Below are 27,142 nucleotides of genomic sequence, written 5' to 3' on the forward strand. Positions count from 1 at the left end.
ATTTCTTAACATTAAAAAAAAAATTAAATCTTTGAGAGTCCAAAAATAGAACCGTTCATAATATGATCTGTTTCCCATCTTTTGTTCCTTTCATTAAAGGATAAGACTGAGGCCTTTGTGGCAATAAGCATCATACATAAGAAAATTTTATAACACAATATTCTTTGTTATTGAAAAAAATATTTTCAAGTCTCACCAAATAGAAAGTGAGTTACTATAATAAGAAGTTAGACAAGAATCATTAGTAAAATCCACTTATGTGTTACTCGTAATAAATAAGATTTTAAAAAAAACTAATAAGAGAGATCTTTTATAAATTAGATGATACATAAGTTAATTTTAATTTATAAAAAAATATTTTTATTTTTCTTATTGAGAAGTTTATCTAACCATGTCTAAATCTTTTTTTTTCTTTCTTTTTTTCTTCCTGCTATTTACATATGAATAGATGTAAAGTACATTTCAGAGTTTCAGAAGTCAATTATGGGCTCTCCTAGTGTCAGATTCCTTTCCACTGTCCATGGCAAGTTAAAGAGCTTGGCCATGATAAACTTGAAGATTTTGTTTACATTTATATTGTGGGTTGCACTTGAGAAGAAGAGGGTAGCTTTCATTGCCCTTGCATATGCCCTTGCCTGTATGCACCATTCCCAAGTTAAATTTTCAAACAAAGCCAATGCCTTAGATAGAAAGCAACACTTTATTTTAAGTAAGACACACCATTTTGTTTTTATCTAAAAATCAATATTATAATAACAACTGTTACAAATATCGCTATCCTTAAAGTAATGAAAGTTTGAACACTAGTAATCTAGCTAATTTGGTAAATGTCAAGTGCCAAGATTCCAAAGAAGACTCCAAGTCAATGAAGCCATTCTTCAATTTCACACGTCAATCAAGGGTTAATGGGTTATTGATCAATTTATGGTAGAAAATGTGTAGAACAAACAAATCAGTCACTGGCATGAATGATCAAGAGAAAATAAAAGGATGCACTAGATCTCCTATTAAGCAATAATTATTTACCTGAGTCACAATTGTCCATTGCAAATCCGGGGGAAGTCTAACAAAATCATCAAATTTGGTTCCTATTAGAATGGGAATCGCAGTCTGCAAGTGCATAACATGGACATCAGAAGCAAAACTAAGGTTTTTGTTTTATAAAATAAAATGATATATTATTTTGAAAAGGTCAATAATATGCTAAGGATCTTTAAATCAAAAACCACCGTCAATTTAATGATTAATCAAAATTAGATAATGTCCAATTTGATTAAGACTTTAGAATATTTGTACTAACCCAGCATGACACAAACTAATGTTATTAAGTGCATATTATAAAAACATTGATTTTTCCATTATGGAAAAAGAAACAATTACTACACAATCTTTATCAATAAATAGATATCGTTCTTTATTTGGTGTTAATGAGAAATTGACAGTTTGACACCCGTATATGTCCTAAATCATGATTGTCATTAAAGCTTGATGAAAATAATGCATGTGCCCTGTCCTTTTGCATTATTTCAAAGCTTTTCCATGTAAAAAGAATTCGTAAATAACTTTAATCAGTGAAGGTATTTATTATCTGTACCACACAATGAATTTATTCAAGTAATTTCAAAAGTATTCACCACGTGAAACTGAACTTTGGTACCTGGTTCCACTTTCTTGCTTTCCTGTACCATCCAACAACACTGCAAAAACATCCCAAAGTAAAAGAAAAATGTAAATATCTTTGCACTTGTTACCACAAAGTTTCCCCAGAAACTGAACACAGTCAGATCATGAAGCTAATTAACAGCTACCTATTTAATGTACTACGACTAGTGAGATCAAACATAATCAAAATTGCAACTGCATCTTTACAAGCCATTGGTATCTGATGAAGAGACCCTGTGTCACCTACATACACCAGCACAGAATAATTCACCCTCAAAAAATAAAAAATAAAAAATAAAAAAATAGATAGACATGTACAGAAAGGGAAAGTTAGACCAAATAAAATCACCTGCAACATCCCATATACTAAAAGAAATTCTAGCTCCTTGAACAAATAAAGTTTTGTCCATCAAATTTAACCCCTTCATCTGCAAGCTTATCTTTTCTTGCTCATCCCCTACATACTTGATCTGAAAAAAAGTTTCCATATATTATAAAGACATGTTTGAATAAGCTTTTCTAAAGAAATAATTAAAAAAATTTGAAATAAACTTCTTCCCATACTAAAATTAGTTTATTAGTAAAATAAAATTAAGGTTAACAACTAACAAGACTTTTACAAACTAGGGTACAAAACTTTTATTCCATTTTCTCTTTATATTTTTCTATCCTAAGTTTTTTTTTTTTTTTTTTTTTTTTTTAAGTTGAAATAGACAACCCTACATGATAAAAATAAAAATTGATTCATGTTGAAAAATATAATAATAATAAATAAATAAAAAAAAGGCAATAGCCAGCCATTTTAGATGAATGAAAAGTGAGAGTACCACAAAGCTAGTTTTTCCAATATGGCAATCACCAAGCAAACTGATCTTGAGGTTAACCAAATCAGAGTCTGAGGGGGTGATGATGGGGTGGGCATGCATGGGGGGGCAGCCACCGTGGGCGGTGGCCGGAGGTGGCGGGGCGGAGGGAGGTTCAGGGAGGGGCAGCCTGAGGTAAGGGCTTGGAAGGTAGCAAAGAAGGATTCTGTCCCAAATGAAACGGCCAAGAAAGGAGAGCCTGTGGAAGAGATTGCAGTGGACGTTGACTTGATGGACCATTGTGTGGCATAGTTCAGCTGTTCTTCTTCTGCTCTTCCCAATCATTTTCGCCATCAACACTTGCCCTTTGCTTCTTCTTCTTCTTCTTCTTCTTTGCCTTTTCTCAATGCTCATCACTCCATTGCTTCTGCCTTTACTTTCGTATTGGTCCCATCAACCGCGCATAAATTCTCGTGCATTCAATATCTTAAACTTACCCCTTATAAACTACTCGCTAAAATGTTTTTCTTTTTTTCATTGGTTTTGCTTTTTAATCCTATGTTTAAAATAGTTTTTTTTTAAATTTTATATTTGCATTTTTTTTTTAAATAAATGAATATAACTCTATATATATAAATAGATAATATATATAGATAGATAGATAAAAAGAAATATAGACAGTGAGTTAGTTGGTTGAATATGTATGTGATAAATTGAATTTTTTTTTTTTGACACCTCTTAAAGGGAATAAAGCTTTTGTCGTAGCTTTTTCTTTTAATATTCGGAGAACTAACATGAAATAGATCAAACTTCTTAACACCTTAATCCGAAAATTTCCTTATAATGCTTTGTAGTAAAAGTTTTGCCACTCCGTTATTTGGTGTACTTTTATTAGTCTATATTAAAAAAAAAAAAAAAACTTAGAGGAAGCCAGGCATTGCATATATACATGTGAGATTTTGATGTTTACATATAACTTAAGACTGTTTAATTTTCCATTTTTTCTTTTCATTCTTAACTATTACAACTACAAATTGTTCTTTAAATTAACTTTACAGAATTTAATTCATTTAGTTTAATATTATAAAAGTACATAACATTTTTCAATACCAAACAATCTATTAAAAAAATCTATTTTCTAATATTACAGGACCACAAACAGACGAAAACGCCACTTTCAAAGGGGCAGTTGACTAATATTTCCATAAGACTCCAAAGGGTCCAAGTGCCGGCTAGAGAGTGAGGTGTGATCATAGGGACATTTTAGCAAATTTATATATGATTTTTTAATTAATAAAAATTATAATGACAGAAAATTTTAAATATTTTTTTGCATAATACTCCAACTTTGTCATTAAATAATTGCTAGTAGTTCTAAATTTACGTGAGTTAATTTTCTAAAATCATGTATCAAGGTATGTATATTTAAGATTCAAGGATGATACATTATCATCATAAAGAATTTTCACACAATGAATTGATTAAAAACTATTATTTGCATGATATTTTAGATAATTATTGTAAAAGTTAAAACGTTATTTATTTATAATAAATTATGATTTGTTAATGTGTAAAACTGTTTTATATTGTGAAAGTATCATCATTAAACCTATTTATTTATATATGTTTAACGTGTCTTTGTCGACATCCTGCTAAACATCTTGTTTGTGATCTGCTTTTAAGATATAAAAAAGAAAGTAAAAAATAATTAAGAAAAGGAAAAAAGAGTACATGTTTATGATAACAAGGAATTTATCCCCTGGATCTGGAAAGTGTGCTGCTGCTTCTTTTATTGTGTTTGAATCCTCATGAAATCAACATACGATGCTTATCAATGGGAAAAAGTTTTATGCAAATTCTGATTTTGATATATCACAAAGAAAGAGATATGAAAAGAAAAAATAAATCTTATCAATCAAGTTCATTATACACATGTATAGATAGAGTTGTTTTTTTTTTTATTTAAAAAAGAAGATATTATTTAATGATGTGTTGTTATATCGTGTAATCAAGTGTTTTAAATTTTGATCGGTGTGGATGAAGAAAACTTTATAAGGGAGAGACAACTCACTTATGAGTAGCAACAGATTCTTCTATTAAAGTTAAAAATTTCTAAAACTATATTTTTTTTATAATTATATGTGAAAAAATATTATGTTATAAATTTTATCTGATTATGTTATAAAAGATTAGACCTTTTTAATGCTAAAAAGTATAATAGAATAAACTATCAATTTAATCTCTAAATTATTATTTTCTCATAAATAGTCTTTAAAGTAAGTAATTTTTTAAGTATTAGAAATCAAATTAAACAGTCCTCTGAGTATAAAAAAAACTTTCAAACTAGTCTTTGAATGATAATAAAATATATCAAGGTAGGATTAAATTGAAAGATATTTAATATTTTAAGAATTATTTATATAAGTTTATTATTTTAATGATTATTTATGAAGTAATGTAATACATGAGAGTAGAGATGATAAAATGAATCAGATTAATTCATTTAGGTTTAGCATGTTATTGGCTTTGGCTTGTCATTGACCTATCAAAAATGAATCGAGTAGACATTAGCTTGCTTGTCAAAAATAGACTAGAAATCTTGGTCTCCTCAATTAAAGGAGGTTCGGGTGTTGGCAAACCGATCCGTCAAAAAATAAAAAGAGAGAGAAAGAGAAAAGAAAATGAAAAAAATGCATATATAATTTTAGTTACTCTTCCAACATATTTTTTTTTCTCGATATTTAAAAAAATTTATATAAATAAATATATCCAAAATAATTAAAAATCTCAAATTACAACTAATTTGATTTGATTTGTTATACAACAAATTTGAAGTTTATTGTATAACAAAATAGATATATAATTATAATAATATTTATAACTTTTGTAAAATATTTATTGTACAACAAATCTCAAATTATATATAATAAAATAATTAAATCCATAACAAATAATAAATTATATAGAAATTCTAAATTTGAAGTAATTTAACTAAACTTACAATAAAAATAATAAATAAACAAAAATACTTAAAAATAAATAAATAGATAGACTCTTACCCATCATGTCAAGTGGGCTAGCAAACTAGGATACTAGACTAACCCTTCAATTTTTAAGAGGTTAGTAGGTCATAGTTTGTTTTAGCACTCTATATATGAGAGATCACGTTGAGGGTTTATTCAATTATAATTTATTAATTATTATTGTTAATTAAAAAAAAAAATTTAATATATTTATTCACAAGTCAAATATCATTATTTTTGTATAAAAAAAAAAAAACAATTGAGAACATGTCTGTATTTTATGATTGTTATTTTTTTTCTCTAAAAGTAAACATATGTACACCATAAAAATAATCTTGGTCGAATTGGATAAGAATATTTTCAGTTACAAAATTTTCTCTCTAATTATTTAATAGAGTTATATACTCAAAATTCAAATTTAAAATCAGTACTTAAACTAAAATAATTTTAGAACTAACGGAGTTTGTTTAATAATAAGAGTTAAGATAATATAAAAAAAAAGTTATAAATTATTAATCAAAAGATCTTATTTTCAAAAATTGTTGTCGTTATAATTTTTATTTATAAAACATCGTAAAATAATCTTAGCCCAATTAACCATATTAGAATTCTAGTGCTTTACTAATCACACTTTAGGAATAGTGTAGGCTAATTTTTATTTTTTATAGTTTCAAACTTGTTAGAAAAAAATAGTTGAGTGGTAGATCTGACAGCTTTTTAAGTTAATAAAAGCTTTTAAGATACTTAAAATGCGAATATTCTTTACTCAAATGTAAATATAAAAATTAAGATTAAAGATATCCCTTATGAGTGGGAATGAGTTATTAAAAAAAAGTTTCAATAAATGAAAAGGCTGCTGTGAGCCTGCAGCACTCAGTTGGTAAAGAACTTAAAAAATAGAGAACATGCATGCATGTCCAAATTTCATAGGCTTGCTCTAATCATCCCTTAACTTACATAATAAGCCTTTATAGATGCCATTATTTGATACACCCACATTAAGCAAATATTTTTATACCTTAGCTAGTTAGCTACTATAGGCCATGAAAAAAAAAACTAAGAACATTTATTATATAGATTAAGTGTATAGATTTTTACAAAATTTAAAAATCATTTCATGTTTCATTTTTTAATTTAACTAAAATTTATTATAACTATGAGTTATTAGTTTCTAAGTAATTACATCTGTTCCGGTCAAGGGGTGTGCTAGGGTTTTGTCTTAGGTTGAACCTCCAAGCCAGAGCATTTAAAAGTGTCATCTGTCTTCTCAACTCTAGAGTTTTGGATTTTATGGCATGTCGTTCATGGGCCTATTGGGCCCCGAGAATAGAGGGATTCTGTTAACCGTATTTATCTGCAAGATATTTGATGGAGGACGTTTTCGATATAGGGATTAGTCGCTCGATACCCGAACGACTGGTACCATCAGAATTTTAACGAGAGCCAAGTCGGACGGATCAGTCGGTAGTCCATCGGGTCTACGGGGCAAGGTGGTAAGGGCGACTGTCCCAGGGTCATCTCGCGACCAGGCCGAGAATACGTCTCGGCATTTAGCCGAGACGGTACACTTGCCTTCCAGCCTTGAGCCTATTAGGCGAAAAGGCTAGAGCGACAGTTCCTGGGCCATCTCGTAACCAGGCCGAGAGTACGTCTCGGCATTTAGCCGAGACGGTACACTTGCCTTCCAGCCTTGAGCCTATTAGGCAGAAAGGCTAGAGCGACAGTTCCTGGGCCATCTCGTAACCAGGCCGAGAGTACGTCTCGGCATTTAGGCGAGATGGTACACTTGCCTTCCAGCCTTGAGCCTATTAGGCGGAAAGGCTAGGGCGACAGTTCTTGGGCCATCTCGCAGCCTGGCCGAGAGTACGTCTCGGCAGTTAGCCGAGAAGGTACCTCGGGTCCCGACTGAGGCGGCGCGGCGCATGTTCTGGCAAGGTGTGTCTCTTCACCTTCTTGAGATGGGACATGCATTGATTGTAAAGGTGGCGTTGCAGAAGCGTGAATAAAGATGGTGCCACGTGGCGGCGCTTGTCACGAGATGTTAAATGTTTAAACGCCCCACGCGTGTTGTGGCTTTTGGGCGTACCTCCTCACGCGCGTTGTGACTCTTGGGTGTACCTCCTCACGCGCGTCGTGACTCTTGGGTGTACCCCCTCACGCGCGGCCCTTAGTCTCTATAAATAGAGATGGCCCCTTGTTCTTTCAAACCTTTTGCATTTTCCTCTTCACGCCCTTTTCTCCTCCGGCGGTGGTTTTCTTCTCCGCTTTAATCTACGGCGGCTCGCAGTGGTTTTGTGCTTGTTCTTAGTGGGTGGAGTTGTGAGAGAACCCTTTAGGTACGCATATATTTATTTCGCCTTTCTAGTGGTTTTTCTTGCAAGCCTTTAAGTTATAGGTTAAACAAAGATTATATTCGCAATGGCTGTTGTGGGTTATGGGGAGATGTATAAATGGGTTAAGGATGATGCATTAAAGTGTGAGTCTTTGATTAATTCTTGGGAAGCCATGGACAGCTTTTGCAGAGACCATGTAGTCTGCCGTGACGGGGACGAAGTAGTTATGTGTGAACCTTGTGTCGATAAGGAACCAGTGTGTGTTAGTTCACCCTCAACTGAAAAATTTACATTTTGCTACACCACTCTTATTTCTAAAATTAGGGTGAGATGGCCCCTAACCCACTGTGAAAAGGGGGTACTTCGAGTTTTGGGTGTTGCCCCGACCCAACTACATCCCAATAGTTGGGCCTTTGTGCGAGTGTTTGAGATCTTGTGTGAGGGACTCGGTATAACCCCGACTACAGATAAGTTTTTCTATTTTTTTGAGAGTAGGGTTAGCAAACGTACTAGCTGGGTATCCGTTAGCGGGGTTTCGGGTCGGGGCTTGTTGTCCTTATTTCAATCGTCCTACAAAGATTTCAAAAAATCATTTTTCCGAGTGCGTAGTTTACCGGGTCACGAAGATGTGTTAGAAGGGTTCCCCTTGTACTGGAACCAGAAAACGATAGCCTTCGGTGGGCTAGATGCCGAGAAGCTTTCCGAGAGCGACCGGGTCGACGTTAAGAAAATTGAAGATTTGAAAACCTTTTTCAATACGGGGAAACTCCTAGACCTAGAGAGTAGGCCTCAGGAATTGAAAATTCACATTGGTATCCTGCTGTTTTAAGTTTAACAACTTCCTTCTTTGTTTGACGTCTTTTTCTTATTATGACTTGTTCGTTGATTGCCCTTTGCAGCAAGAATGGCTAGTCTGAGCAACCGGGAAATGATGAAACTCTGGAAACAACAAAAGGTTTCCCAAGCTGCTGCTGTTGGTGAGTCGGCTTCCGAGAAGGTTGCGGAGACCGGAAGTCCGGTGGTGAAGTCGAGAACTATTGGCGAGACCCCTCAAAAGCGCCGTCGCGAGGCCGATAAGTCGATATCGGTTGTTAACTTGGAGACGGTCGTGGCCGCCGAGATGGACAAAGGCGACACCGAAGTTCAATCGGCCGAGAGGACCCTGAGTGCCTGTCTCGGCGAGAATTGGGAGCTGGTGAACCATGGGGACGACCGTGGCAATGTTGTTTCTTTTTTGGGACGAGAAGTTCAACCACAGTGCTCACATTCGGGGAACCGACTTGCTAGAAGGCGACCGAGACGATTTGGAGAAGATGAGTGCTTTCACCATCACCAAGGGCGTCGAGTCACTTACCAATCGCCTCTCGGCTCTTTCGTTGGTCCACGAAGATAAAATTCGCAGCTTAGTGAGGGAGACTAAGTTGCAAGGAAAAAGGATCGTTTCCTTAGAGGAGGGTTTGAATAAGAGTAGAGCTGACTTCAAGTGGGTAGCCAACGAGCGAGACAAGTTGCTGGAGGGTCGTCGCATCTTCGAAGAAGAGAAGCAAGTTTGGGCTGCCGAGAAGGTTGCGATGGAGAGCGAGTTGGCCGAGATGCGCCTGGCCCGGGACAAGTCGGCCGATGCTGCGAATGTTTTTGAGAACGACTTGTCCTTGATGAAGCTTGAGGTGGAGAAACTCCAGAATGACCTTCAAGCCGCGAAGATGGACTCTTTGACGAAATTTGTTCAAGGCTTTGATGCGGCAACCTCTCAAATAAGATTTCTGTACGCCGATCTCGACATTGGGGGAATGGGCTACTTTAAGAAGATTGTGAATGGTGAACTGGTGGATCCTCCCGAGGATGACTGAGTGTTGCCTCATAATGATGCAATGTGAATCGTGTGAGATGCAGGGTCTTTTGGCCAGAAATCATCTGATGCCCTAATAACAGCAGAACGCTTTGCACTAAACAAGTAAATTCATAAAGAAAATCATTAGCATGAATAAATAAATCTAGAGTAATATAATAGAAGAATTCACATAAGTTGTGTAAATTGTATGCAATTCACACCTGTACAATCCATCTGTGTTGTGACTCATGCAACAAATGATTTCATTATCAGGGAAGTTTCTAGAGATTATGCCTCTAATGCCTGGTGGTATTTCCTTGCAAGTTTCACCCTCCCACCATGTCCTGCTCCAAGAGTTTCAAGGATATTCTGAACATCAACTTTGACACCATCAATACCAGCGGATGCCAAATATGAATGGAGTTCATCATAAAAGTGAAAAACTTTCTCAGGATTCACTAGGCCAAGTCCATTCATGGCAATGGTTGTCAAAGCTTCATCTGGTTGATTCGAGTCAACTCCAGGAGATGAGACAGGGAAGGCCATCTTTGACTCATAGTGCTCCATACCTGAAACCCCGGGTTTAACACCACCCCAATATCTTGTTATTGCATGCCACACATATACGTACCTGTAAACTCAAGGGGTAAATTTTCCAAAGACCATGAGTACTTGTAAAGTGAAAACCCTATGAAGAAACAAAAGAAATAATATATGAAAATGGCATACTTTATATCATGCTCTAGTTTGATTTCATTAGTAATATGCCTTATTCCCAGAGCTGGGTCCTCTACCCGCTGACCTTCCTTGCCATCTTTCTGGAACTTGTGATTCTCTTTGATGTTTGTTAAGCGATTTGCAAAGCTGTTAAAGCAAGAAAGTGACTTGCTTATTCAATCTTGGCCTGTTCTATTAAGCATTTGACGAACGAGGAATAAAGTAATTAATAAAAAGTTGAAAATTCCATATACCCGTCTTGCTGGAAAAACATCACTCTTGTAACCCTTAAAGTCATACTTCGGAATATCTACTGCTTGGCCACGCTTCAACTTGTTCACGACGCAGCAAAGAAGCATGCGGAGTTCACAAGCTAAGAGGAAGAACACCCTTCTCTCCTTCCACCCAAAGATCTTTCAATTTTCCCACCCCTCCCGTCGCCACCCATTACTTTCATGCTTTCCGATCCCATCTTCTGCCCAAGGTTATCTCGCTTTCTCCTTCATTTCTTATCTGGGTTTTCTTCAAATTTCAATTTTTCTCTATGGGGTCATCTGTGTTGAGATGATGCTTTTAGGGTGAGCATGTGCCACACATGAGGAACTTTTCTAAGATGGTGTCTGCTGCGGCTCAACACAAGGAGGAGTTGAAGTTGCTTGTGAGTGGGGGTTCTCGAGCCCAGAAAGTGGTTGGTATATGGCTCTTTGGCTCTGCCGCATGGGTGTTCAACATGGTGGTGCTTGGGGGTTTTACTAGACTCACCCGATCTGGTCTTTCAATGACTGATTGGAAATTCACTGGTACTACAAACGGTAAACTGCAAACACCTCAGTGATTATATGCTGTTTTACATTTTTTCTTTTTCATTAACTTATGAAATCCATCAAGGGGCTTATTTTCTGGTAAAAAAAGAAATTAACACATGTAAATAAGCCTCTTGAAGTTGGCTGACTAATTGTTGAAGGTTAAAATCCAATCATAAAAATTAGATGATTGAATATTGAGGAATAATGACTCAAATAACTTGCTCTAACTTTATCATAAAATCAACTTGATTAAATAAGCTTTTCAGCTTAATCACTTCTAGAAAACTTGACATGATTGTGTGTTTCAAAGTATGAAGATGATGGTTAATATGACAATGATGGTCAATAATAATAGACCGGATCGATCAATTTTTTAAATTACTCTCTGGAAATTTGCCTATGGACAAACTTGTTTACCTTTCAGGTTCTAATTACAATACGCAATTTTTAGTATTGATCGTGTATTTATTACAAGAATAAACGAGGGAAAGGCTTAATTAACTGAAAGTGGGTTGTCACCGGTCTGAAAGAGCTTAGTTGTTGTTATGAATGTTATGATGATAGTTCGTTTCACCTTTGTTGCAGTGTTAATAGAGGCATGAAGATTGAAGAATTCAAATTCATATATTGGATGGAATATTCACATCGTATGTGGGGAAGGGCACTAGGAGTTATGTTTGCTTTGCCCTATTCATATTTTCTTCATAAGGGGTATATTACCTTGAGATTGGGATTGAGACTCTCTGCTCTCTTTGCCCTAGGTGTTGGGCAGGGTCTCATTGGTTGGTGGATGGTCAAAAGTGGTTTAGAGGTTGGAACATAAATAATATAAATTCCTCTGTTTATTTGAAGTTAAATTGACCTGCACTGCCAGATTCTAATAAGATTTTCCTTCTTTAGGAACCACCATCTGAATATTCCCAGCCAAGGGTAAGCCCTTATCGTCTTGCAGCTCATCTTACATCAGCGTTTGCTATTTACTGTGGCCTCTTTTGGACTGCACTTTCCGTTGTTATGCCTGAACCGCCAGCGGAATCGCTAGCATGGGTTCGTGGGGCAGCTATAGTGAGGAGACTTGCATTGCCTATTAGCGTACTTGTTGGTCTTACTGCTTTCTCTGTGCATTTGTAGCTGGAAATGATGCTGTATGTTCTCTTATTCAGTAGTTTCTTTTCTTTCATTTTTACTTGAAAAATCATGATTGAGCCTTTGGTGAGGATAAAACATAATCACTCTGCATGCATGTCGATTGCCAGGGGCATGCATTTAATACTTTCCCAAAGATGGGTGATACATGGATACCACAAGATATTTTTGAAATGAAGCCTCTGATTTGTAATTTCTTCGAGAACACATCAACTGTGCAGGTAATTAGTCCATGCTGATATCTCTAAATTGTTAAAATAGTAATTAATACCTTTGTTTTCGTGATTTTTTTTTTTGGTTAGATTTTTGTTCCCTTCTCAAGTGATGAGAAATTTGAAATGAATGAAGTGTTTGGAAATACTTTGTGCGGCATCTATGTCTGGAGTGGTAGCAGTAATTAGTAAATTTATCTTCATAATTGTGGTTTGGTGACCAATGTTATATAACAAGTTGAAGTTCTAATTAGTGTTTTGCTCTTAACAGCTTGATCACCGTTTACTTGCAACTGCAACTCTGATTTCAGTGGGCATTTTATGGTTGTCAACAAGAAAGCTGGACTTACACCCCGCAGTACCATCTGTGATTGGAGGTGCTTTTGGCATGGCAGCCCTTCAGGTCATAATTTCAATTTCCAGTGGCATATAGTGTAAAATGTTTATCATTTTCTGTTGTTAGGGTCCTGCTTTGCTGTTGTTGCTAGCTTGTTATCTGCCTGTTGATATATTGCCTCCTTTGTCTGCGCTAAATGCTTAAACCTGTTGCTCCCCCTGCTTTTTCTGATTATTCTTCTAATTGAAGACGACAATGATGATGATAAATATATGTGTAAGCCACTAATTTAGTCCCTGAAACAGTAAGGTGTTGTCACTTTGGTCTCTAAATCAAGGAAAATAGCAAAAAGGTCTTGATACTGCATTTTGACGGTCACGTTAGGCCAAAAATGAATGTCCATTCAGTAACACTGTTAACGGCGCTAGTATACTGGCCTATCACATGAGGTCTACATCAACGGGGACCAAAATAAAGAATTAAAAAAAAAAAAAACTTAGTCCCCAAGACCCTACTCCGTCGTTCTCTTCTTGACACTGTGCAGCTGACAACAAGCCGGACCTCCGCCTCACCAAACTCCTCAATGAATTCTCCATTGTTGCCTACTCCTTCCTTGCCAACAACACTTCCTACAACAAACACATTCTGAAACATCGAGTTCAAGGAGATGTAAAGAGAGTAGTAGAGCCAAAGGAGATTGGTAAAAAGGCTCTCGGTCTAATTGCTTGTATGCATCATTCTGCTGCACATTTTAATTCCTATAACTTTAGATTAATGCGATTTCATTGAAGGCTTGTTTGTTGAGCACAAGATAAAGAGAAGAGATAATATGCATTGAAGAGAAGAAGTAGAAGATGGAGGTTGAAGGAAGAGAATTTTTTTTGAAGTTTTTATTTTTGTCTCAGCTGAGATGGACACCAGGTGGTGGGCCAGCAGGGACACTACATGATACTTAACATGCCACTTCAACGTTGTTAACAGCATCACTAAACAGACATTCATTTCAAAGACTTTTTTGCTACTTTTCTTGATTCAGGGACTACTGTGGCAGTGTTTTACTCTAAATAAATAAAAGAAATAAGAAGAAAGACTTCAGGGTGTTTGTTATTAGTAGCAAGCAGTCTAGTATAGTGTAGATTGGTAATCTGGATATTTTGCACACACCTCTAATTACGATTTCTTCGTGGCTGTTGTCATTAGGTATATTGTGTAATTAATTTTGCATGGTTACAGTTTACCTTAGGAATTTCAACGCTTCTTTCATATGTACCTGTTTCAATGGGCACTGCACATCAGGGTGGAGCCTTAACACTTCTGACGTTCATGTTACTGCTTAACCACACAGTTCGAAGACGGTCTTTGTCCCTTCTCAAATCTCTGCCTCAAGTTGTCAAAGCACACTAATTTGAGTTAATAAAATTCGTGACTTTCAATTTTTCCATGCTTAAGTTTGGCATTGAGTTCCTTATCCAATTTTTACTGTTGGAATCTCTTGTATTTGGTTTCTACATTTGAAGTCACAAAATTCATCATAATTTATGTCATCAATTATTTTTGTTACGTATGCTAAAAATTATTAGAGAATCATGATGTAAACTTTACACCTTAAATGCAGCAGAAACTAGAGCTAAGTTTGGTGGTTTCAGCAAGTCAGGAGAGACAGGCTATAATATAAATGTATCATTAATATTGGGCTGCTTCGCAACTCCTAAAGGATTAAAACAACAGAAGGCAAAAATATGCGATAGAACAATAAGGTGGTCCAACTAAAATAGAAAAGAATCCAAACTCTTAATGTTATTCCCGACAAGTATCATGAGGAATGTATACAAAAGAAGAAAGGGGTAATTTCAATTTAAATCTGCTTGTTACCTAATGAATCTTGTAGAACTTGTGTGAGCTTGCTATTTCTATAAGGAATATGTGGACTCTTTTGTGCCAAAGCAGAGATAACATCCCCAAGTGCAGAAAGAGATTTATTTATATGTTGGGCCTCCTTTAGTCTCTCACCAACCGCCTCAGATTTGTCTACTCTCTCACTTCTAGCCAAATCCACAAGATGGAGACAGCCTTTAAGAATGGAGTTAGACTCTAAGTCCCTTCCTCTAACATGAACTGTCAACACACTGCCATTGATGGTAAAGAAATTCATTAAATAAAATACATTTTATGGTTAGCGTGGCCATATATATTCATGTATGTGAAAAAACAGTTTGAGTTGAGCGGCATTTCCTGGAAAAAGTTCCATTATTTGAAAATGAATAAATATCTCCACTCCTTACAGCCACATTTCCTGGAAAAGTTCCATTATTTGCACATGAATAATTATCTCTACTCCTTACTTTTTATAAATATAAAAATAAATATATATAAAAAAATGCACCCTAATGCGGTCGATTTTCGAAAATAGTATTGGTCTAAATATCATCTTAAATTTGTAGTGTTTGCCTTCCTAAATTGGATTTACTTTTTCAACAAAAACATCATTTTCCACTTCAAAAGCACGATGAAAGGTTGCATATGTGTACCCTCCCCAGACATCACTAAGATGAAATACTTGACTTTCTCTTTAATTTATCAATGGCATTGTTACAAGAAGGTAAATATTGTAAGTTGAAGCACTGAATAAAACTAAAAAGGAAGTGGGCTCCACAGGAAAAAAGAGTAACAATTAACTACATACTCCTAATGGCATGACAAAAATTGAATTTTCTTGCACTTAAAAAATGAACATTATGCTCAGCCATGTTTGGTTCAGAATCTCTTCAATTTGATTTACAATACAGTTATAACAAGGCTAGCACTGAATAAATTCTATTTTTCGGATGAGGAAATGGGAGACAACAACTAACTTAGCTGCAAGTAATTTAATAGCAGACTCCTCAACATCACTAGTAAATTTATCAATTTGAATCATATCTTGGTCACCAGAGTGTCCTCCCTGATCGATTGTCAACTCTCCAACATCTTCCACTTGATCAAAAGAACCTACAGTCCACAGATTAAAATGCTCAGAACAACTTCACTTCTTAGATATAATATACAACTCATAAAGGTTGTTCCATTTCTAATCATACTGTTTGGTTCTGCAGCAGAACATTCCATTATAACAAATTGATAGAAAGAAGCCACAAGTCAAGAGTTAAAACAGGTTAAAGCATGATAATGGATGTAATTTTTTTAATTGGTAAAAACAAACACATTGTGAATCTAAAAGCACGAACATATAGTTCATCCTCGAGAAAATGAACTTTAGTTAACCATAAGACCGACACTACCCCTCCTTTTTTTCACGTTGTTTTCTTAATAGTCATGTTTTTGTTTTTTGTAAGCAGCTTATTTTTATTCAATTTATCAATTACAAAGACCATCAATCACAATGTAGCCTCAAAAGTGTGATAAATCTGTTATTACTTTTATTTTATAACAAACTGAGTCTATCCAGTACCACAATATAACAAATAAATATACTAATATTTAAATATATATATATAAAATAAATTAGACTCCATTACACGTTGAAAGCACTAGGTGCTCTATATAGCAAGGATGCTTTCTTTGTAACTCATGAAAATTTCTCTCCAACATCCAAAATATAAGACTTGAGTTGCTAGACACTTATAATTTAATGTCGGAAAATCAACCCATTGACGATGGTCTAACAGCATAAATGTTAGAAAAATACATCCAAAGAAATTTTTAATCTTGTCAACTAAACAACTGTGTATTCAAATGCATGACCTGTTGGTGAGAAAATTATTGATATTCTGGTGGAAATTTTGAGGGAGAAAAACATACAGGTTTATGGTAAATTTGGTGAGGAGAACAACATAATACTAAATCTGACACCGAAAAAGAAATAGAGGTGGAGGAATTTTGGTGAGTACTGAATGTCATGTTACAATGAAAATAGAAAACAAAGGTGATAATAAAATCATTCCGATAGATTCTTTGGATATCACAGGGAAAATATGGCCGAACAGAATACCAAGGGGACTCAGATGAAAGAGGATACAGGATGCTTATAATGATTCAAGCATTCACTGCAAACCATTAATTTTTTGGATTAAGTAACGGGCTTAAATTCTTATAAATTCTCGATTTGATCACCAGTAAGTATGTATAGCAAGAATTAACTGTATTATTAACATAGACACAGTCACTTTCTCTTCTCTATCTCATCATTTATCAGTTATCACATGTATTACTTTCTCAAACTATAATTTCTTTTTTTCTTCTAATCTCTCCCTTCCACTCAATGTCCCAATCCACCCCAAAATGGGATGGACTGATGGAGGATTGGCATTTTGAAAGAATTAAATACCTGATTAACAAGTACAACTCGTTGATCATGAAGCTGTTGAATAATCATATCACAAACTGATGTCTTACCGGATGCTGATCCACCAGCAACACCTGTCATGTCAACATGTGTTAATCAGTATTAGAAAATGAATTAGAATCATGGATATCAGATAAAAATTGGTGAGATGTGAACAGAAGACATCCAAAGTTGTTACGATGTTATTTTTAAAACCGGTGCTTCTAACTTCGAAACAAAGAAAACTTCAATGGGAACTGTGTAAGTTTGAGGGGAGCTCTACTTTATATGATTAGATGTTAGCTGTGCCTGTGCGACTTATGATGTAGAATAACCTAGTAACGAAATTATGTTGCAAGAAATTGGACTGGCAATAAAATGTGAAGTATTTTTCATTTCATGTTTTCACGAGAACTTTTAAGTTTACTCAAGCATGATGATCGTGATTTCTTCTTCACAAAAAACATTCCTATGAATTCTGAGTTGGTCGTTTATCTTTCAGATAAACAAATGTTTCAAGAAATTTCATTGATCCAACTAAACAAAATTGGGTTGTAGTATGATAGTCTTCAAGGGTAATTTTGTTATTCTTCAGTTAAGCACAAAAGTTTGTAGTTCATTGGAATCATATGCAAATGCGGGGAGAAAAAATGGGGCTGGTGACATTTTCTCTGGCATAACAGAACAGCACAATCCACACATGGGCTCCGGGACCTCTCAGTTTATATAGCAATCAATACCAAACCATTGAGAAAATGTATTTAGTATCCTATTATACATGAGATAAGACATAAACAGATAGCGATTTTATGACTACAGTAGCAGTTAGCTTGGCATGCAAAAACACACCTATGACAAAAGGTTGTTTATACACGTCAGTTGCTGAAGTGGTTGGTTGATCTGTGCCAGACTTTCTTCGCTCTAAGCCATCCATGTGAAATCCAGAAAAATGAACCTCGGATGTAGACTCCATTAAATCCACAACCGATTTAGTTCCCATAGGCAAAGAGCTGGAAATATAATAGCTGAAAATCACAGATATAAAGAAATTAATCAATACCAAACAAATACTCAATAAAAGACACAATCGAGAATCTGAATAATAGTTTTAATTGTCTGATTGAATCAAACCAACCATTTCACTCTTGGGCACATTCTCATATTTTACTACTCATTAACTAAAGAATACTAGTCACTAGAACAATGCTTAGCTGCTTAAGCTGGATTGACGCATTCACACACTCCCTTAAATCCTATCTGGTTGCCAACTGCACCAAATCCATTACCGCGATCTATATAACTTGCACACAATAAATTATCCTAATAAAGCAGAAACAACACGGTACAGCATACGTTACAAGACCTTAACAATTGCCACTCACTTCCTTAAGCCATATACGTACATACATACATATACAGCAAAGGCTTCTTGAACAACACCAAAGTGATATCACAAATTCCTGAACTGCAGGACAGGAAAATGATTTCACAATTGAATTCGTTCCACGCGGTGATCCATCAAATAATGATGGCATCGTGGTGATAGGAGGCTTCGGTCCGATCCGATGGACATTGAAAACACGATATAATGAGCATGCGGTGCACGTAAGAATGAATCCAACGACATAGTTATACATGTATTTGCGTGCAAAAGAACAAAGAGAGCGCAGTCATTGTACTGAGTGAATGAATGCAGTTATAAGAAATCGAGGAAATCGAGATCCAGAGAAACGACGCGAGGATGATGGCAGAAGAGAAGAGAACGTACCTGTTGAACTCAGAGAAAGGAGCGGAGCCAAAGAGAAAAGGGAAAAGATTAAGATATAATTGCAGTGACAGATATGATATGATGATTTGCTTTGCTTCGGTTCGGTTCGGTTCGGTTTCGCGCACTCTCTCTCTCACTTAGACGCTGCCTTTTTTTTTTTTTTTTTTTTTTTTTCCTTCTTTGTTGCTTATATATCTTCTTTGTAAGACAGGTTACGGGTGTGGATTATGGAAGTAGACAGAAGGGATGGTTGTGTGGGGCAGGTGGGTACGTGTGGAGAAATGTCACATTGCCACTTACTCACCTTTCTCTTGTTTGTGGGCTCCATGCCCAAGCTGCTGCAGTTTTCATAATCCACCTCATCAGAGAACACATATTTTTACTATTATTTTATATCTTATAATATCTAAATTTATATATATTTTTTTAAATAATTTTATTTTTAAATTTTTAAATAATAAAAATAATATTAAAAATTAATTGTTTTTATAAAAATAAGACTCAAACTCAATAATTTTAGGTTAGAAGATTAAATATAATATCAATTAATTTATTAAATATCAATAAATTTTAAATATTTTTATTAAATAAAATATTGAGACAAAATATTTTGATCCTATTAACAATAATAAAGGAGACTATTTTATGTAGTAATCACTCTTTTAATAATTTTTTTAACTTGTCAAAATATTTCTTTTTCTATAATTTTTCAAAAATTATTTTTTTATATTATAATACTCAAAAAAATTGTTCATACTCTTTTATTATTAATTGTCAATTTTATTTTTAAAAATACATACAAATATATAATATTTTAATAATTTAGTAGGCGAGTCACTTCTAAATCAAATCTTATACATTAAGTATGAACAATTATTTGTTTGAAAATACTTTTAAAAACTTGATAAAAAATGTTTTTATGAGTTCTTTTAAATTTTATTTTATTAAATTTTTATTTATTATATTTGTTTATAAATAAAATTTTAATCTTATGTTATAATATAAATTATTTTTCTTAAATAAAAAATATAATTTTCATGTTTAAAAATATCTAGTCATATGATTTTTAAATATAATTTATATATTTGAATATATATTTATTTGTTATAATTTATTATAAAATTTATTTATATATAATAAACAAATACATAAGTTAAAATAATAGTTATTTTATAGATTCTTTAAATAGATGAAAATTAGTCACCTTAAAATAATTATTGAAGATAAAAAAATAATGACTTTAGATTCTAGAGTGATGAAAATTTTTTAAAAATATTTTATAAAAATCAAAATAAAAAATTATAAGAATAAAAAATATTTTATATAGATAAAAATTAATGATTCCAAAGTTTAAATGAATAATTATTATTTTTATATAAATCAATACTAAAATTTACTCACTCAATATATGAAAACTAAAAGCAAGTCAGAGTATATTTTATCTTATTATTATATGATTTGTTATCATGTATACACTTAAATAATGTATATAAATAAAGTTTGTGATATTTTTATCATGCTCTCATATCATATATGATAGATATCCTAACTCCTCTACAAAATATTAATAATTTTTATAATAATTAATTTAATATATATTTAAATTCATTTTAAATTAATCAGTGACATTTTTTTATAAATAAATAAAAATAAAGTCTTATTCATCATTCATTATTATTTTTTGGTAAGTTGTACATCGTGTAGTTTCCAACATGGTTTTCATGTCATCCATTTCCATTGGGTCTTACTAGTGGTCATCCCCGTCTCTAACCTCATTCATAATCTTGTTAAAACTGGGAGTGCTCTTGTGTTTAATTATTGGCGGTAGAGAAACCATATATATACTAAAGGAGTGTTTAATTATCTAATTCTTTATAATTAAAAAAAATGACAACTTTGTTGACAACGTTAGTTAAGACAAGGGAAAGTAAAAGAAAAAAAGTCAAATAGTAAGGAGAGAAAAAAATGAATCTTTATTTAGGTCAATTTTCTCTTTATTTTATCCCCGGTAAAAAATAGAACAGATACTATTATTAAAAAAAATCACTTTCATCTTTTTCATAGTGTAAATTATTATTTTTTCTTTTAAAAGTATAATTGATATTAACTAGACCTTTACTCTACTAGTTAAGCAGAGGTAATAAAGTGAGTTATGACATTCAATTTTGTCTCATTCTATCATTATTTTCAAAAATTGAATAAGGTAAACTAGACCATTTAATGATACTGGGACAAAATTTTGATGCCCCATTCTCCTTAGAGGTAGGGGTGTAAGTGAGTACGAGTAACTTGCAAACCTGAATTGACCTAAATCAATTCAATAAGTTTGAATCAAATTTTTTTTTTTCCAGTGTTTAGGTCAATCCCAATATGACTCTTACTTAGTAAGTTTTAAGTTTTTTTTTTGTTCGTCCCTAGTAGTGACTAATCTCTTTGCTACGTTGGAGACACCTCAAAGGGTGGGATAGCTGACCCCAAGATTTAAGGCGATTACATACATAAGGCAGGATTCGAACTCCTGACCTTGCTTAAGCGTGGATTAACCCCTACCGCTGGACTACATGCTTGGGATTTAGGGTTTTAAGTTGATAGTATTGGAACAATATAATATATTTATTTTAAATTTTTTTATATTAATTAATATTGATTTTTTACTTGATAATAATGTAACAAATTAACAAATTTATTTTATAATTCAAATTTGTATCATTGTTTGTTTTATAGGTTGATAACATTGAATTTGCAACAATATATAAAATGATTTACATTTATTTTAAAATATTTAAATTTTAAAATAAATAAATAAATAAAATTATGTTGATCTGATTAACCCAACTCAACCCAACCCAACGCGTTAAATTTTAATTGGATCGGGTAACCGATTTATCCAAATCTAACCTAACCCAACACGCTTACACCCATACTTAAAATTAGCCAAATAAAAAATAAAAATTAAAGTAAAAAATAAATTAAAGCTTTTTATTTTAATATTAATCCAAATAAAAAATAGTTAAATAATAAAGTATATTAATAATCCACTATATTTAATCTAAAATAAAAAATTTCTTATCTCATTATTTAAGAAAAAATAATTACTATATTTTAAAACTTAAAAATTATAATCTATTATATTTAAAATTTTATTTTTAATATTATACTAGATTTTAAACGTGTAAGAAACAATAAAAAAAAAAGCACACATATATAAGATAGGAAAGATTACAAAGATGATTACAATAAGGATTTAATCTAGACTTTCATGCTTCTAACTATCCTAATTGTTTCCACTAAATCACTAAAGTAATATATATATATATATATATATATATATATATATATATAATATGTTAACTAAGAATATCTCAAATAAAGAGTGTTTGTGTTGTATCTTAATAATAGATAATTGTATTTATAAGTAATTTTTATTGAAATATAGTGTCATGACACAGTAAATTACTTCAAATAAACAGAGGAATTTATATTATTTATATTCCAACCTCTAAACCACTTTTGACCATCCACCAACCAATAAGACCCTGCCCAGCACCTAGGGCAAAGAGAGCAGAGAGTCTCAATCCCAATCTCAAGGTAATATACCCCTTATGAAGAAAATATGAATAGGGCAAAGCAAACATAACTCCTAGTGCCCTTCCCCACATACGATGTGAATATTCCATCCAATATATGAATTTGAATTCTTCAATCTTCATGCCTCTATTAACACTGCAACAAAGGTGAAACGAACTATCATCATAACATTCATAACAACAACTAAGCTCTTTCAGACCGGTGACAACCCACTTTCAGTTAATTAAGCCTTTCCCTCGTTTATTCTTGTAATAAATACACGATCAATACTAAAAATTGCGTATTGTAATTAGAACCTGAAAGGTAAACAAGTTTGTCCATAGGCAAATTTCCAGAGAGTAATTTAAAAAATTGATCGATCCGGTCTATTATTATTGACCATCATTGTCATATTAACCATCATCTTCATACTTTGAAACACACAATCATGTCAAGTTTTCTAGAAGTGATTAAGCTGAAAAGCTTATTTAATCAAGTTGATTTTATGATAAAGTTAGAGCAAGTTATTTGAGTCATTATTCCTCAATATTCAATCATCTAATTTTTATGATTGGATTTTAACCTTCAACAATTAGTCAGCCAACTTCAAGAGGCTTATTTACATGTGTTAATTTCTTTTTTTACCAGAAAATAAGCCCCTTGATGGATTTCATAAGTTAATGAAAAAGAAAAAATGTAAAACAGCATATAATCACTGAGGTGTTTGCAGTTTACCGTTTGTAGTACCAGTGAATTTCCAATCAGTCATTGAAAGACCAGATCGGGTGAGTCTAGTAAAACCCCCAAGCACCACCATGTTGAACACCCATGCGGCAGAGCCAAAGAGCCATATACCAACCACTTTCTGGGCTCGAGAACCCCCACTCACAAGCAACTTCAACTCCTCCTTGTGTTGAGCCGCAGCAGACACCATCTTAGAAAAGTTCCTCATGTGTGGCACATGCTCACCCTAAAAGCATCATCTCAACACAGATGACCCCATAGAGAAAAATTGAAATTTGAAGAAAACCCAGATAAGAAATGAAGGAGAAAGCGAGATAACCTTGGGCAGAAGATGGGATCGGAAAGCATGAAAGTAATGGGTGGCGACGGGAGGGGTGGGAAAATTGAAAGATCTTTGGGTGGAAGGAGAGAAGGGTGTTCTTCCTCTTAGCTTGTGAACTCCGCATGCTTCTTTGCTGCGTCGTGAACAAGTTGAAGCGTGGCCAAGCAGTAGATATTCCGAAGTATGACTTTAAGGGTTACAAGAGTGATGTTTTTCCAGCAAGACGGGTATATGGAATTTTCAACTTTTTATTAATTACTTTATTCCTCGTTCGTCAAATGCTTAATAGAACAGGCCAAGATTGATATAGGTTTCTATTTTTGATTTTTTAATCATGCTAAAGATTTTTTTTTTTATATTATTATTATTATTGCATAGAGCAAGTATAAAATATATTAGCATGACACGACAATGGTTTTCATATTTGAATTTGAACACTTTGGTGTACATGTTTTTTCTTGCGTTTTATCTCCATCAGAGGGGATATTTATATGAAATACAATTTCAACCAGACTTCTATTTCATGATACTTTAATGTATTTTGCAGGTAAACCCAGCGGATGTTATAATTTTGGAAGGGATCCTTGTTTTCCATGATCCACGAGTGCGGGCATTGATGGAATATGAAGATATTTGTCGACACAGGTCCCTTATTATTTTAGTTCCAATATAACTGTTATAACTTACTGTATTGTATTTGTATGTTTTTTGCTGGCTCATGTTGATTTTCCTTTTAACCAAATGTTAAAATTTCCCCTTCCTAATCCACACATCATGGTATAGGAGAACGCAATATTCTTCACATTATCTAAAAATATGCTTGTTCTCGTTCACGTGTTAATGATACTATATCTTCATCTTTTTCCCCTATTTTTTTGTTGGTTTCTTTTTTATTTATAGTTGCCTGTGTCTTCCTTCTTGACATTGTGAAATGTTCAGTGCAGATGCTGATGTTCGTCTGGCTAGAAGAATTAAGCGTGATACTGCTGACAATGCTCGTGATATTGGAACTGTGCTAGATCAGGTAGCTACTGTCGGCCACACGGCCACACCATTTGCGCTTCCATTATCATATTTTGATCATCATTGGGTTTTTGGCCTTCACATTTCTTTCATGCACTGCATTTCTAGACATGGAAAAGTTATTTTAATTCATGTTGCTGAGAGACTGTTATGCAATTTCTTTGATTAGAAAACCTGTATTTAGTCAGTTTTTATGTAATTAAATCTTCAATGATCTGTTTTATGGTTATGATAATAAATCAAGCTAATATATTCCCTTTTTTTTCGTTTATCATATATTACTTGATGCAGTATTCTAAATATGTGAAGCCGGCTTTTGACGACTTTATTCTTCCCACCAAGAAATATGCTGATATCATTATACCCCGTGGAGGAGATAATCACGTGGCAATTGATTTGATTGTACAGCATATTCGCACGAAGCTTGGTCAACATGACTTGTGTAAAATATATCCTAACTTATATGTCATTCAATCTACTTTTCAGGTAACCCTTTCTTGTTATTGAACTTTTCAATCATCCCATCTTCCTCGTTCAGCTGGAGCCCCAAAATTTGATTTTGTTATTAAAAGTTGAATCAACACGATAATTGCTTCAATGCAGATACGGGGTATGCATACCCTGGTACGTGATTCTCAAACAACGAAACATGACTTTGTATTTTATTCAGACCGTTTAATTCGTTTGGTATGTAATGGGGTTCATTAGTTGCTTACTTAATTTTAGTGGTGGCATGGCATATTCTTGTAGCACTAATGGTCATATTTCTCTCGCTTGACCAGGTTGTAGAACACGGCCTAGGGCATCTTCCATTTACAGAAAAGCAAGTAACCACTTCAACTGGTAAGCTGTTGATTTTTGAATGCTGATTTCCTTGGCTTGGATTATATTTACCTCTATAGATGAATTATCAGACATTTCACTGGGAAGTGTTGTGGATGATGTGCATGGATTGGTGGGTAACTCTGATTTCTAAATTCCTGGCCGCTTATTGTCAATTTTTCACAAAAGTGAAGAGTAACATGGACTACATGTTACCTGTGTCTTCGACATCTTAGAAGGAATACGGATTACTTCTGCAGTCTGAATTCTGAGTCAAACAAATGCTAAAAGAATGGGAACCAAAGGGGTATCATGTTATTGTACAGTTGAGAGACATGTTCTGTTCTTGATGATAAACTCTCCTGTCTGCATCCGTGTAGATGACATTCTCCTTCAAATATTTACAAAATAGAATCAGTTTGTTTGTGTCTTACTGTCTTAGCGCTTTTATGGTTACAGCCAATACTTGTCTTTCAATGCAGGATCGGTGTATAGTGGTGTGGACTTCTGTAAGAGGTTGTGTGGTGTCTCCATCATTCCAAGGTATCGTACTAGTCCAGATCAGAAGTCACTTGGGCATTTTTGATTAAATATTGTTATCCTTGCTACAAAGTATTGACTAAAATATTTTCTAGAACAATTCAATAAAGAGAAAGATCTATTGTAGATTTGCCAGATTTGGATTTATAATTACCAAATTGTTTAAAATGCATATAGTGCCATTCATTTTCCATGAAAATATTATCCAAATCCATCCGCCTTTTATATTTTAAGAAACTAGTTCTACTTTCCTATTACGCAGTTTGATGTGAACCTATGATCACAGATCATTTGAATTTTTATAAATAAAATTATTGCTTAGAAAAGAACTTTGTCCTTCAATTTGACATTCAATCTAATTTCAGCGGGGAGAGTATGGAAAATGCTTTACGAGCATGCTGCAAAGGTATCAAGATTGGGAAAATTCTTATTCATAGAGAAGGTGACAATGGTCAACAGGTTTGTCATCTGCGCGTTCTTGTGTATATCTGTGTGTTCCATTTCCCGATCACTAACTTATCCTTTGATTATTGGGCAGCTAATATATGAGAAGTTGCCCAGTGATATCTCAGAAAGGCATGTATTACTGTTGGATCCTATCTTAGGAACAGGTTTGTTATTCTCATAACCGTCAGCAGCCAATTGCCACTTCTTGAGTTACACAGCCGTTAGCATAATAAGGGCATATAAAAAACTTGATATTTTATTTTGTTGGTTTTCGTCTTAACAAACTTTAGAATATCTTCATCTTAAGGTAATTCGGCTGTTCAAGCAATTTCTTTACTTTTAAAGAAGGGGGTCCCAGAGTCTAACATTATATTTCTCAATCTCATATCAGTAAGTTACTGCTGTCTGTACCTCTGTATATCTTGCCATATTTGTTATTTTCTCTTGCTTGTTTATTTTCCTGCACCCAATGATTTACATATATGCTCCCATATTGGCAGGCACCTCAAGGAGTTCATGTGGTCTGCAAAAGCTTTCCCAGAATTAAAATCGTGACATCTGAGATTGACATCGGATTGAATGACGATTTCCGTGTCGTACCAGGCATGGGCGAGTTTGGGGATAGGTACTTTGGAACGGACGATGATGACCAGCAGGTGGTGACCCCTTCAAAGTAGTTATACTTTGGCCAAATCCACAATACTTTGACATCTTAATT

General features: G+C 33.8%; 5 protein-coding genes and 1 long non-coding RNA gene across 8 annotated transcripts; 2 read left to right on the forward strand and 4 right to left on the reverse strand.

Moving 5' to 3' along the window:
- Positions 1 to 25: 25 nt before the first annotated feature.
- LOC109805303 (septum-promoting GTP-binding protein 1) lies at positions 26 to 2,954 on the reverse strand. Its single transcript, XM_020367336.3, has 6 exons — positions 2,490 to 2,954; positions 2,012 to 2,132; positions 1,809 to 1,905; positions 1,658 to 1,697; positions 1,027 to 1,110; positions 26 to 635 (listed from the first exon to the last, which is right to left on the reverse strand). The coding sequence occupies exons 1-6, from the start codon at positions 2,877 to 2,879 to the stop codon at positions 471 to 473; spliced, it is 897 nt and encodes a 298-aa protein (XP_020222925.1). The 5' UTR covers positions 2,880 to 2,954; the 3' UTR covers positions 26 to 470.
- A 5,589-nt stretch (positions 2,955 to 8,543) lies between these two features.
- LOC109810693 (putative galactinol--sucrose galactosyltransferase 1) lies at positions 8,544 to 11,443 on the reverse strand. Of its 2 annotated transcripts, XR_014431580.1 has the most exons (4): positions 10,624 to 11,443; positions 10,382 to 10,516; positions 9,874 to 10,283; positions 8,544 to 9,767 (listed from the first exon to the last, which is right to left on the reverse strand). XR_014431580.1 is itself a non-coding variant. In XM_083068461.1 (3 exons), exons 1-3 carry the CDS (start codon positions 10,665 to 10,667, stop codon positions 9,941 to 9,943), a joined length of 522 nt encoding a protein of 173 aa, XP_082924587.1. In that variant the 5' UTR covers positions 10,668 to 11,443; the 3' UTR covers positions 9,807 to 9,940. The 2 variants fall into 2 exon arrangements, 1 of the variants encoding a protein (XP_082924587.1); XM_083068461.1 differs by lacking the exon at positions 8,544 to 9,767 and having other exon boundaries at positions 9,807 to 10,283.
- On the forward strand, positions 10,983 to 14,418 carry LOC145949290 (heme A synthase COX15-like). Its single transcript, XM_083069759.1, is given in 7 exon segments — positions 10,983 to 11,200; positions 11,761 to 11,986; positions 12,076 to 12,292; positions 12,295 to 12,320; positions 12,432 to 12,542; positions 12,805 to 12,936; positions 14,104 to 14,418. Coding segments are annotated over 7 exon segments (1,101 nt in total). The 3' UTR covers positions 14,275 to 14,418.
- Positions 14,419 to 14,610: 192 nt separating this feature from the next.
- Positions 14,611 to 19,122, reverse strand: LOC145954376 (uridine kinase-like protein 4). 2 transcript variants are annotated; one of them, XR_014431581.1, is made up of 5 exons: positions 18,960 to 19,122; positions 18,041 to 18,216; positions 17,195 to 17,286; positions 15,723 to 15,858; positions 14,611 to 15,163 (listed from the first exon to the last, which is right to left on the reverse strand). XR_014431581.1 is itself a non-coding variant. In XM_083068462.1 (4 exons), the coding sequence occupies exons 1-4, from the start codon at positions 18,594 to 18,596 to the stop codon at positions 15,823 to 15,825; spliced, it is 327 nt and encodes a 108-aa protein (XP_082924588.1). In that variant the 5' UTR covers positions 18,597 to 18,953; the 3' UTR covers positions 15,560 to 15,822. The 2 variants fall into 2 exon arrangements, 1 of the variants encoding a protein (XP_082924588.1); XM_083068462.1 differs by lacking the exons at positions 14,611 to 15,163; positions 18,960 to 19,122 and adding an exon at positions 18,574 to 18,953 and having other exon boundaries at positions 15,560 to 15,858.
- Positions 19,123 to 22,352: 3,230 nt separating this feature from the next.
- LOC145954378 (uncharacterized) lies at positions 22,353 to 23,730 on the reverse strand. Its single transcript, XR_014431584.1, has 3 exons — positions 23,590 to 23,730; positions 23,262 to 23,496; positions 22,353 to 22,682 (listed from the first exon to the last, which is right to left on the reverse strand). It is a non-coding gene; the product is annotated as an uncharacterized LOC145954378 (long non-coding RNA).
- Positions 23,715 to 27,101, forward strand: LOC109805356 (uridine kinase-like protein 3). Its single transcript, XM_083068463.1, is given in 12 exon segments — positions 23,715 to 23,819; positions 24,140 to 24,211; positions 24,213 to 24,237; positions 24,537 to 24,616; positions 24,907 to 25,101; positions 25,219 to 25,302; positions 25,398 to 25,458; positions 25,920 to 25,980; positions 26,343 to 26,436; positions 26,516 to 26,588; positions 26,732 to 26,814; positions 26,925 to 27,101. Coding segments are annotated over 12 exon segments (1,110 nt in total).
- The last annotated feature ends 41 nt before the right edge of the window (positions 27,102 to 27,142 follow it).

This window comes from Cajanus cajan, chromosome 2 (assembly GCF_000230855.2).
Source record: "Cajanus cajan strain Asha chromosome 2, NIPB_CcT2T_4, whole genome shotgun sequence".
Taxonomy (NCBI): domain Eukaryota; kingdom Viridiplantae; phylum Streptophyta; class Magnoliopsida; order Fabales; family Fabaceae; genus Cajanus; species Cajanus cajan.

Coding starts and splice junctions, on each gene's coding strand:
- LOC109805303 (XM_020367336.3), bottom strand. CDS start 2,879: ATGAGCATTGAGAAAAGGCAAAGAAGAAGAAGAAGAAGAAGAAGCAAA. Junction 1,906..2,011: donor TAGTATATGGGATGTTGCAG/GTGATTTTATTT, acceptor TGGTGTATGTAG/GTGACACAGGGTCTCTTCAT. Junction 636..1,026: donor AATGGACAATTGTGACTCAG/GTAAATAATTAT, acceptor TGGTGCATACAG/GCAAGGGCATATGCAAGGGC.
- LOC109810693 (XM_083068461.1), bottom strand. CDS start 10,667: ATGACTTTAAGGGTTACAAGAGTGATGTTTTTCCAGCAAGACGG. Junction 10,517..10,623: donor ATGTTTTTCCAGCAAGACGG/GTATATGGAATT, acceptor TTGCTTTAACAG/CTTTGCAAATCGCTTAACAA. Junction 10,284..10,381: donor AAACTAGAGCATGATATAAA/GTATGCCATTTT, acceptor TTGAGTTTACAG/GTACGTATATGTGTGGCATG.
- LOC145954376 (XM_083068462.1), bottom strand. CDS start 18,596: ATGTACGTATATGGCTTAAGGAA. Junction 17,287..18,040: donor TAAACAACCTTTTGTCATAG/GTGTGTTTTTGC, acceptor TTGACATGACAG/GTGTTGCTGGTGGATCAGCA. Junction 15,859..17,194: donor GAGTTGTACTTGTTAATCAG/GTATTTAATTCT, acceptor TGTGGACTGTAG/GTTCTTTTGATCAAGTGGAA.